Source organism: Vidua macroura, chromosome 4 (genome assembly GCF_024509145.1).
Source record: "Vidua macroura isolate BioBank_ID:100142 chromosome 4, ASM2450914v1, whole genome shotgun sequence".
Taxonomy (NCBI): Eukaryota; Metazoa; Chordata; class Aves; order Passeriformes; family Viduidae; genus Vidua; species Vidua macroura.
Genome location: NC_071574.1, coordinates 26,013,888 through 26,025,945, shown reverse-complemented (window position 1 = coordinate 26,025,945; position 12,058 = coordinate 26,013,888). Strand labels below are relative to the sequence as shown.

General features: G+C 37.6%; 1 protein-coding gene across 1 annotated transcript in view; it reads left to right on the top strand.

The window, feature by feature from the left end:
• Positions 1-11,460, top strand: part of TBCK (TBC1 domain containing kinase) — an 88,572-nt gene extending 77,112 nt beyond the window's left edge. Inside the window, exons 25-26 of the mRNA XM_053976490.1 lie at positions 16-175; positions 10,816-11,460. Coding sequence (XP_053832465.1) covers positions 16-175; positions 10,816-10,926 — 271 coding nt within the window. The 3' untranslated portion in view covers positions 10,927-11,460. The remainder of the gene's footprint in view (positions 1-15; positions 176-10,815) is intronic.
• Positions 11,461-12,058: the final 598 nt, after the last annotated feature.

Below are 12,058 nucleotides of genomic sequence, written 5' to 3'. Positions count from 1 at the left end.
ACTGATCCTCCTAAGCTTTAACCGTGGCCACATTTCTGGCAGCATCAATGTCCCTTTTGCATCAGCATTTACTGCAGAAGGGGATCTCATCCAGTGCCCAGCAACTGCCACACTGCAGAGCTTTAAAGGAAGAGTTGTAGTGATTGTAGGAAATGCAGTGAAGAACACAGCTGCTGTAAGTATATTGCTGTAATGTATGTTTTTATCCTTAGAGATACATCAATAGCATGCATATGGCAGTAGTAAAATAAATGCCAGAGTCTGGAAAATTTAGATTAGAATTTTGTGTATAATGACAGTATTTGGGGTGGTGTTTTTGTTGTTGCTCATTTCTGGTTCTAGACAAAAGACATTTCCCTTCAAGTGGTCCACATCTGCAAAGGTTGACGTTTTGAAATTAAATTGCTTAACATTATTTTCTTCAGCTTTAAAATCTTTATTGTTGTCATGCCAGAGAAGGGACATTGGCACTTCTATTGTGCATCAGTAAGAGCTTTCCAAATTGGCTTGCATTTACTTTTTGTGGAGTTAGGAAGGACACATAAGGTGAGTTGGATGGGGACAGATACATTATGAAGTACAAAGGAAATAAGATATAATTCATATTCCTACTAGTAAAGAACAATGTATTGCCCAATTTTTTAGAATCACTTGTTCCTGCAGTTGTGCTCAGTGAAGAGGAGAATGATCCTTACTGGTAACTTTTGTATGATATATTTATTGTCAGTGCCTTTAGCTAGACAGGAAGAATATTCAAACTTACCTATTCCTTTCTATAACAAAATATTTGATGGTGTTGAGAACTGCCAGAGTAACAACTGAAAGTGCATAAGTATTTCTTTCACTATACTTCTCTCAGATGAAGGGAAGTTATCCTTTTTTTTTCAGACACATTCTTAATTATAGTTTACCTTTAGTTCACCCATTTCTTAAGCCTGTTTACACAAAGGGCATGAACTGTAGCCCTGATATGACAAGGAGGACTGTGAATCATTAAAAGGTCTTCATGTCAGGAACAGCAGAAGCATCAACCCAACACATGTTGTTAATTTAATACCTGTAGAGAGTTGTAAGTAGATGGAGAAATCCCCTTTATTAACCTGCATTTCATCATCTAGAAAATTTAATTGTGATATGTATCAGATTTCTTAAATAGTAACAGAGATGACACAAAAGAGACTGTAAACCATTTCTCGCAGAGTTTCAGTAATTAGTATGTAGCTTTGTGTGTGACTCCAGGTAATAATGTTTCAAAATTTTTGAAATGAACATGAAATGTTTCCTTTGTGCAGCTAAAGAAATCTTGCAGTGTGCTTAGTGTAAGTACTTCAGTCACATGGGAGGAGCTGTCTTATCCTTTAAACCCAGATTTTCTGCAGTCAAGACAATGTTGACCCAGAATTGTCAATATAGAAAAGAAGAAATGCTGCTTTGCCTCCTGGTTTGCTTTTAGGGTTCTTGAATTCCTAACAAAGAGTTTTGAGCTTTAAATAGTAACAAAATACTGGATTGACCAGTTTGACCACAAATTAATTCAATATTAAAGCCTAAATACTGGTTGGAACTCACCACCTCTATCACACCCTTAAAGTACATATAACACCAGCCTTAATTTGACTGTGTAGATAAAACCTTTTCTTTTGTGGATAATTTTTTAAGGCCCGTTTCAGTTTTACTCTGCACAACTGCATAGAACTGTCACACCCAAGCTATGTAGCACAAAGCTTGACAAGAGCAATAGTTATTACCTTTTAAAGTTTACTAGGTAATCCAAACAGAGGAAAAAATTTAGAAGTGAATGCATGGAAACAAAACCAATTTGTGTCCATATTATAAGATGCTCAAGTTTAAATGTATATTTTCTAAACAGAGATATGTATTTCCAGATTAAATGAGATGAGCTAAAAATTGTACCTTCTGCCATAAGTGAGAATTTTTCAGAAGTGTTCACTGATATTTACTCCACTAAAAATTTTGAGATTGCTATATGTTTAGTTTAAATTTATATAGGACTGAGAGGCAGGGGTTAAGTGTGGAAAAAACACTAATTGTTTATGTGGCTGTTTGTAATTAGAAAGTTGAATCTTCCAATTGTGCTTCAAATGAACAGCCTACTTGGCATCACTTAAAAATAATTTAAAAAGCAAAATTAAATACACTGAACAGACCTGTAGAAAAAGTATTTTTGCACTTTGTTTCAATTTTTTACATTTGATTTGGTGCCAGATGATAAAAAATTTAACTTGGAAAGAAAATGCTGTCTGATATTCTGAATAGAATATGAGATGTAAGAGGGAAAACTGAAAGCTTCACCACAGCACTGTTCCAGCAAGAGGATAAGGAAGCCAGCAGTGTCTCATGGTGCCTCTAGATCTGACAGCTCTGGTTCTAGTTGAACACTTCCTTATTGAAGAATTAAAACAGGGTAATCCTGCATGGTAAGCCATTGATGCTACTAACCCTAAAAGTTAAATTAATATATTAGCTGATATACAAGAGGCTTACTGAATGCACTATTAGCAGCATGAAGATATTGAAAAAGAGGTATTGTGTGATGGTGTTTGGCTCGCACTTCTCTGGAGAATATTCCCTCCTCTCAGCTGCTTCTCACTTGGTGCCAGCCTTTCTTCTAGGTTTTTCTGGGCACTTGTTAACAGAGCAGGTATTTGTTTGTCTCTGCAAACAGCAGGAAACCTCCACATAAAGGTCATAATTTTGGAGTTCATCAATCAGATTCTATTTTGATCTTTAACTTTTGGATATGTTAAATGGCAGCATCTCCTAAGTGAGCTGAATGTCCCTTTCCTACCTCCACAGACAGATAAGCACCTTGTAAATTCCATTATGGACAAAGAATCATTACAGTTGAGAATATAATAGTTAAATGGGCAATAAGTGTTCAACTGTAGCTTCTTCTTTGGTCTAGGACAAATAACATGTCTCCTGATTTTTGTCATTTTGGAAGTCAGAGATATAGCAAGTAAAATGGTGGATTATAGTTATGCATATGTAGAACAGGGATTACTTTGGGTCTTTTTAGGGAAGGGTGACATTACTTCATCTTCCCTCCTTCAGTCAGCTTTGATGTGCTAAGCCATTATCTATTTTCATTTCAAACTTTTGTCTATATTACTGCAATGTTGACTGAATTTAGAAGAGGAGAAATACCTTACCTGACACTAAATCATTCTCTAGCAATTTAATTTTGACAGTGGCGTACTTCTACTTCTGTCACATGGTTGTTTAATAAATGTGTTTCCCCCAGTGGTTTAATATATGTGTTTTATTGTCAGCTAAATGCTATAACAGAATAAAATATACAGGATGCTTTAATCTGTCTAATAGTTAGCAACTTATTTATGTTCTCCTTGGAAGAAGACAGATAAGCTGTAAGTCAAAGCTTAAAAAAATATGTCTTTATAGCTGGGAAATAAATTCTAAATTGTGAATTCTAATTGTTACATCGATTACTTTTTGTCTAGATAAGTTATGCTGCTATAAATTTATTGTCTAGACAACTTCTGTAAGATACTGAAGCAAAGTTGTCATTCTTACTGCATTGCAATAGCTAATAGATAAAATACATTCATTGTCTCCAAAACAAAGACATCTGATTTTCCATGAGATCTTTCTGACCTTTTTCGAGGCAAGAGGAAGGGGGTCAAATTCAAAATTCTTTTTGTATAACATATTCTTAGCGTGGAAAAAAAGAAATTTTTTTTTCTATATGGAAATAGCATATAGCATTTCCTCTCTCCCAGCACACTGTCAGAAATGCATTTCTTCTTATTTGAAGACAGAGGTACATAGGTTACAGTGTCTGGTTACTGCTGAATTTGTGTGATTTTATTGTCATCTTCCCCAGGCCTTTTTGAAAAGCCCTTGCCAGAGAAGCAAGTCCTTGCATGATTTCTTCAGTTATAAACTTGTCTTAAAACCACAAATGGATACCTATGAAGCTTGATAGAGTGATCTGAAGATTAGGTATTGCATAGAATACTAAAGGACAGGTGCTTCTAAAGACAAATACATTTATTTGGAAGGGTCTAATGAAATCTCTGGAGTGCAAGTAAACAGAAATTAGGCAATAAATTTCTGGAGATGTTTCCACTGTACATCTTTTAGGCTCTGTTTCCCAGTAAATAGTTTCTGCAGAAAAGTGACTGAACAACTGGAGTGAAAACTCTTATCTTTGAAGGGATGGAGAGGTCCCTTATGATTCCCAGAATGGCTCTTTCATGTTTGTTTTGTTAAGGCCCCATTCTCCCATCTGCATTCAGACTCAGAGCCTACTGGAACCTCCTTGTTGCCTTTAAAGAGGAAGATACTAAGCTTGTATTTTGAAAAGTTTGAAACATTTTAGTTAATCAGCAACAATCCTTCTAGTTGTAACTCTCCCCAGTACATGGTTAAGTCTTCATTATTTTGTTCTGTAAATTTAGGCCTTTTTGTTATTGCAGCGAGTGTAATGTATGCATGCTTTCCTTCATGGAGAGAGAGCAGCCCTGCTGTTGCTGCCAGTGCATGCTCTCCACACAGCCTGAGAGACACTTGGGCTGCCAGCCAGGAGCTGTGGTGTGCTGTTGTCACTCTGCCCCTACCCCTGGCTTTGGTCAGTGAGCACTGAATGCCTCAGGTAGAGCAGTGAGGACCTAAATCTCTCACTGTCACAGCCAGCTGTGAAAGAGGAAGGGAGAAAATGCAAGATCTTAGGGGCAGAATTTATGTTCCTTTTCCTCTGAAGTAAGTGCCAAGGAAAACAGGCTAATTCTAGAGCTCCAAAATAGATTCTCTTTTTTAATTTTTTACTGGGACCAGTGGTAGCAGCCACTGGAAATTTTAGTTGTTATTTGATGTAGGAGTTGTTTGGCCTGTCTGTGTTCCTTAATATGCAGAGGTTTGGATGCCTCTGGAATTATGGAGTTGATTGGCTTTACCTATGAAAATATGTCTGAGAGATGCTGGCAAGCAGGGTGTCAGCTCTTTTCAGTCACCTGGGAAATCTCTTGAGGACAGGAAAGGTGGGAGAATGGTGAACCTGAATCTTGGAGTGGTGCTGTCAGGCTCCAGAATTTCTCCAGACATCTGTCTTGGCAGTGGTTATAGTCCTTGTGGACTGCACCGCTGAAAGACTGCTCTTGTCCTTGATGGAGCTTGCATGGATTAGGTTGTATCCATGTTGCTTAGGGCTACTGCATGATGACATAGAATTTCCACTTTCTGGGGCTGTTTCTCAGCTCTGAGACAGAGTTTTGTGTTTCCTGGTATTCCAGTTCAGAGAATCTGAAATGGTGATAACTGAAATAGAGATGGCAATGAACTACAAATATTTGTTATAGGTTCAGGACCTTGTGTAAGGACATACCAGCCAAAATGGTGCTGGTGAATTTGGCAAATACAATATCCATACTGCTTGTCTGGATCAATGTTGTTTTGCGTTTCTCTGAACTGTATCTGAGCCAGCCTTTGAATAGGATGGGCTCACTGACTGACTGACTGCTGCAGGAGGGTTTGAGTAGAAACTGGACAAAACTTGCAGTTTGGGTAGTGTTAGGAAAAAGTACTACAAATCACAAAGAAATGTTTTTCATTATCAAGTACTTCTTCAACCATTTTTCAAGATCTAAGGCAACGCATTGACCTGGGGGGAGGTGGTAGAATCTTTCACAAAGACTCTTACTTCTTTTTTTTTTTAATATCCAAGCCAGCCATTATGCCTCTTTTCAAAACTACATATTTATGTTCCCTAACAACTTTTTTATTTTGTTAAGTGAAAAATATAGTAGTTTTCCTTCTGTATTTTCATTTTATGTTCCATTCATCTATAATGTGTGCACTGCATTTATTTTGCTCAGTATAAATCAGCTGTGTTACAACAGCTAAATATCTGCAACTGACTTTAATTTTCAAGTGCTCACTTTCAGCTGGGCTTTTTTAATGTATATAATTTCTAGGTGGAAAATTTAAAATACAGGTGTTTAAAATTTATCACTCGAAGAAATTTGTGTTTACTCTTACTTTCATTCTCAGTAAAACTTATTCTGAAACCAGCTATTAAATACCTGTTTGTTTAGGCTTATTTTCAAATCTTTGCATGTAAGTGCTTTAAGTTACTGCTGTGTTTTTGTACTGATGGAATGGAAAATGTTCCCTTTTAGCCAGGTCTACATACAGAGGATTTTCCCTTGATCTTTTTAGAGCAGTTGGTTCTATGTTCCACCCCTCCCACCCCCTAGTATGTGTTTGCACTAAGTTGTCCTTTCTGTGTTGTTTTTTTTTTTTTAACTTCCATTCAGTTTATGGTAAAACTACAACCAACAACTAGGCACTGTTTTGTTGATATAGGAAATTTTAGATTTCTGTCTTTTCCATGGTGTTCAAGTCTTGTTTCATTTATCTGGAACCCTTTAATATAAGGAGTAGTTGGCTAAAAATAATCTTGTGTACTGGATCTGTGTTGTGGCATATGGAGAGTGTTGTTTAAAAAGTTGCAAACTGATCACTTTGACTGTTGAGCTTTCAGAGAGGTGTAGGTGAGCTCTTGGACTGAAATCACAAAGCAAAATAGACTGCAATTCATGAGAGGTTTGTGTAACATGAGTTACAAGTGAAATCTAGAAATAATCTTGTGGAAATGAATGAATACTACAAAATTTGATTGATATTTCTCCTCCAACTTCTGTTTTCCTTCTGACCCTTCCGGAGTATGCTGTTAATATTTATACCATGGTAACACTAGTCACAGCCATCATTTTTGGTATTCTGGTGCAGTATGTTACTCCTCCTTCCCTCCCTGTGTGCCCTTTAATTACAGCCTGTCACAAGAATGTCTGGGAAAGTGAATAATGTGTACATAGCAGCCCTCGTGGCTGGCCCGAAGGGTGCTGGGAGTGGGGCTGCTCCTGCTGTTGTGTTCTCACACTCTGCTGTGGACAGCCTGAAAACGAGACGTGCCTGGCATGAGACATGCAGCACTTGAAAGCTGTTCTTTTGCTGCTTGGAACAGAGTAGTAGAAACATTTTGATAAATTCTTCAATGTGCAGATCATTAAGGTTCTTGATGGAATGCTTAAAGGAGCAGTCCTGTTATGCCATTTATATTGAGAGCATCACCAAGGCAGGGTAAAATGTTTAATATTTGCCCAGATTTTGGTATGAATTTGCTGTGATCTTGTCTGTCTCTGAAAGCCTCACTTTTTGTATCTGCATGAAGAGTCTTAACTGACTACTTTCAAATGCAAATTGCAACTTTCAGGTTCAGTTATACTCATCAAAAAGGTTGTTTTATGTGGAATTGATGGATGCATTAGTTAATAGAGGAAATGTGTTTCCAAAGTCTTCAGCAAAGCCATCATATAGTAGCCATTGGTGGTGTGCAGAAAGATACATTTCAGAAGTTATGTCAGCATAAAATGTGATAAATTTGAGAAAGTTTAACCACATAATAAAGTACAGTTTATTTCTATTTACAGAAATCTATTTCTGTATAATGCAATTTAATTGTACGCTGCCTTTATATGTTTCAATACATCTCTCTTTAAAATGTAGGTGATTTACAGGTTGCTAAGGATGATGTAGCCCATGGGCTTATCTCTCCACCATGTTATTTTCAGTCTTAACAGCATTTAAATTTGTAAATTGGATTATTTAGTAAACTACAAATTACATATTCAGGTGCCTGTTAGTAAACTTCTAGTTGACACTTTCTGGTTGTATTTAAAAAGGAAATAGAGCCCTTGTATGCATTCCAGGATGGCAGTTTCTGCTGTAGAAAGTCTGGGGCATTCATTCAGAAGAACATTGGGATTTTTTTGATGCATGAAGTTTTGCTCTTTTTGGATCAGTGATTTTTTCCCAGCTTTTTAGGAAACATTAAATTTTTTTAATCTTTATTTCTTTGATTCAGGCTACTTATATTTGGCATAACTGAGGGTCAAACTGGGGAGAAAATCCATGTAGCTATTTCTAATAGTCCTTCCTCTTGTGCCCTTCCATCAGTGTGTACACCAGAAATAACACTCCCCTTTATTTTGAAAATAGTGGCTTCATGGAGTGTATTTTGGCAATGCAAGGTAGCAGGTGATGTCGGAACATTTCAGACACATGGTGAACAAGTTGCTGTTCTTGTCTGCTGTAACAGACAGGCTCCTCTCTCTGGGAGAGGGTGGCACAGACATGTACAGAGGAACAGAACTATAAAAAGTCAAACCTTTAATAAGGAAGACTGCTATGCCAGTAAGAGAATATTTCTAAGTCTATGTTTTACCAAAAGTTACTATTTCTACTTCCAGTGAAAAAAATGGGGGAAGGCAGAAGGGAAAACTAGGAATGTCTTTAATCAGCTCAAGTCCTGTTGCCATGTAACTTAAACCTGGAGTCTTGTATGCAGTGCCTGGGCTGATGTATGAGCAAAGCTCTTGGAGGCTGATATTGGGAATTGGATGGAACTCTGAGCTTATGTCAGTGTGCCTCTAGGTCCCTGACTCACAGCCGATTCCCACAGTAGTGAGATACTGGTAGTAGCACATTTCCTGCTCAGTGGTTTTTCCCTGGCTGGATGTTCAGCTGCAATATTTTGAATTGTATTTGCAGCATTTCTCGCTGAAACTAGGCAGACAACTGCAAACAGCTCTGTGACAACTTAAAAAAAAACCAAAAGAAGCTCATCTTATGGTATATCATCTTAAATTCATCTTATGGTATATCATCTTGTGCTTTCTGCCATCATTGCTATCAGCCCCAGATTTTGCAGTGCTTGCTTCCCAGAGGCTCTACAAGAAGCAACAAATTTCTCACTATAAAGTTTTAAAGTAACCTTGTAATATGCAGTGAAGAAAATCTATTTTTAGACATACCTTGGTTACTAAAGCAGTTCTAAAATACAGTGGGACACAGGCTTTAATGCTCAAACCCCAAGTACAAGGCATTTGTTTGTGTATTTTCTTTTAAGATTGCATTGAATGGTAGTTATATTAGGGTTAGGGCATTCAAAATACTTGGAGCAGGGTTTACAGTTTATTATCAGCATTTTAAAATTATCAGTATTCAGAGAGTGGAACATCTCTGTTGACACTTGGAACATTGTATTCAGGAAATAACGTGCTGCTTCCTGCCAGCCTGAAGGCTTGTTGTCATTTTTCATTTTGCTGGCTCTGAGCAGCGTTGGTGTCTAAGACACAGCACTGTCCATTAGTCACAGGTGGAGAGCACTGTGAGGTGACAGATATGTCCATGTGAAGTAGAGCTATCTGGTAGGAGTATTTCACTGGAGACATGAATGATTTTTGCAGTTCATGGTATGCACAGCTGAGTGCTATCTTTGTCTCTACTTTACTGCACACTGCATCTTTATGGACTGTGATTGTAACAAGAAGTATTTGGGCTCTCCTAGTGATGTCTCTGTGCATATTACACCACCTGTGCAGCCAAGAACCTTTCCAAAAGCATAGCATTTACTTTGCTCATGAAAGCTGACATCCACATATGGTGGAAGTTTACTGTCAGCTGCTTTGATTGCAGGAATTGTTTTATTTAATTCTTTGACTCCTGTACTGAATAACCCAAACTGATGGGGGAAAAGATGACTGAACTTTGAGTCTTCCTTAGGCAACCACCTGAAATAAATTTAACAGCCAAAATGTTGACAGGTAATTGTGTAGGATCTAGTTCTGCCTCAGCACTGTTGTGCTGTAATAGATAATTAGGAGGAAAGCAAATGAAAAAAGAAATCCCATGTATTGAGTTTGATTGGGGTGCCCACAGCTGTTCCTGAGTCGGTAATTTAGTTGTTTGTGCAAAGGCAGCGACCTGGACATCACACTTGTTCCCAAATAGCATCACTAATTATTTTTGAGAGTCAAAAAGGGAATTGCAAATGTTTTACATAGCCCATTGGAAGCACTCAAGGATTTTACAGCTGGTACTGATTTGACAACCAATTTTGAGAAAACAGAAAAACAGTCTCAAAGACTCAGATGGCAGAGCAGTCTCTCACAGCTATTGGAAATTATTTAAAACTATTAGTTTCTCACTGATTAGTCCATTTTGGTGCTTGCTTTTTAATGTGTTGTAGTCAGTATATAGAAGGCAAGTTCAACATGTAATGCACAAAGTATTGTTTGGATTTTGGTATTCTGAAACATAATTTCAAGTTTTTTACTCATGATTATTTTGATATAGAAAATATCTTTGTCAGTGCAATAATGTTTCACAGAGTTCCTATGTGGACAGTGGCAATTGCTGTTTGGTTTATGGCATGAACTGCTGGAGGAGAGAGGCTTTCCATGGTGGGGGGATACCTGCTCATACTATTGAACCTGCCTGTGGGCAGACTGGTGGGAGCAGGGAAGATTAGAGCTGGTAGCCCCCAAATTCATATCTGACATCTGTATGACATCAAGTCACATTAGACGAGTTTGACAGGTAAGCAAATTAGTTTACTCTCAAACTGTGATGCTTGTACACTTGGGAACCTATAGAAAAGAGCTGGGAGTTAGATTAATGTAGAAAAATATTTATTTCATACTTTGAGAGAGGCTCCAGTGATTGCCTTGAGATTAAACAGTCCTTTTAGAATGAGGTAAAAACCTACCTAAGCAGAGACAAATAAAGTTTATTGTTATTAGTGTGACACTTTCAGGTTTTAACTTTCAGCTGTTTTAACACACTGGCTTGAGCTCCTGTGTTGGACTTGTTGGTGCAAAAAATTAACTTCCTAGGGTCTGATATTTTTTGTTTAATTTGCCTTACATGAGAGAAATTTATTGTCACTTAAGGACTATGATATGCAGTGGGCTAATGATATATCTGCTTCAGTTTGCAGCTCATCTGGTGAAAAACAAGTACCCAAGGGTCTGCATCCTTGATGGAGGAATCAACAAGATCAAGCCAACTGGTCTGCTCACTGTTCCTTCTCCACAAATCTAGGTGACTGTAAGCATTCAGGACAATCTGTCTCAAGAGGAAAGTCCTACCTACAACACAGATATCCTGAACCTAAAGGGCATTATGGCATCTTCACAAGCTATCCTGGTGATCAGTGTCTTATCCTGCAGCTGTAGAGCCCAGGAGTTTTGTGTTTGTTCTTTAATATAGAGCTTAGTTGGAACTGATCAAAGCTGAAGCTTTAAGCTTTCCAAGAAACCTCCTTCAGCACTGATGCAGTGCAGAAGTGCTTGGGCAAGTCTGAACACAGAGAGAGGAGCTTACCTGGCTTTTGGTGGCTTATATTTCTGTGGAACAAAATTAACTGGCACTTGATGGCTCTAAGGTGCACTGAGATTATTTGAAAAAGTATTTTACTGTGAATATTGAAAGTAGCAAAATGAAACTGTACCATGTATATTGTGTGAAAAAGTGTGTTCCTTAATATTTGAAAAGTAATTGCTGTATCTTCTGACTTGCTTTATTTCTGAAAAACTGTTTTTTTCATCTGGTTTGGAAATAAAGATGTGTCTCAAATTGAAAGTCACTGTAAGAGCGGCTGCTGATTCAATCCAAAATCTATCACAAGATGGAAAATTCCTTCTACTCTGTGGTGAATTTAACAATCTATTTCTATAATCATATCAAATGTAACAATTTCTGGAACAATTACAGTTAACAGAAAGGTGGGTTTTCAACAATACTGTGTCTTAGGAGTATAAATAATTTCTTCTTAAAATAACAGTGTGCTTCCATTTTAGAATCTCATGCCTTGGAAGGAAACATTGCAATTTTAATTTTCATGTGAAAACATTCTAGAATTATCAGTCTTGTATGAATTGGAAGTTGAGACTTTTCTTTGGCCTTCTGCTCTTTCAGCTAGTGGTGTCAATTTTCTTGGGGATTTTTTTAAGTCCTTGAACATGAACTTGAGCACTGACAGATTGGGACAGCCTGCTTTTGAACTGGACTGGATGCAAGTGCTGCAGATGAGTGAAAGCAGGCTCCCACAAAGGGCATAAGGTGGCTGTGCAGTAAAGATGTGGGAATTACTTTGCAGTAAGAAGCCAAAAGCATTTAAAGCACTGACAGAAACAGGAATTGGACTATCTCTTGCTGAGAAGCTAAAAATAAA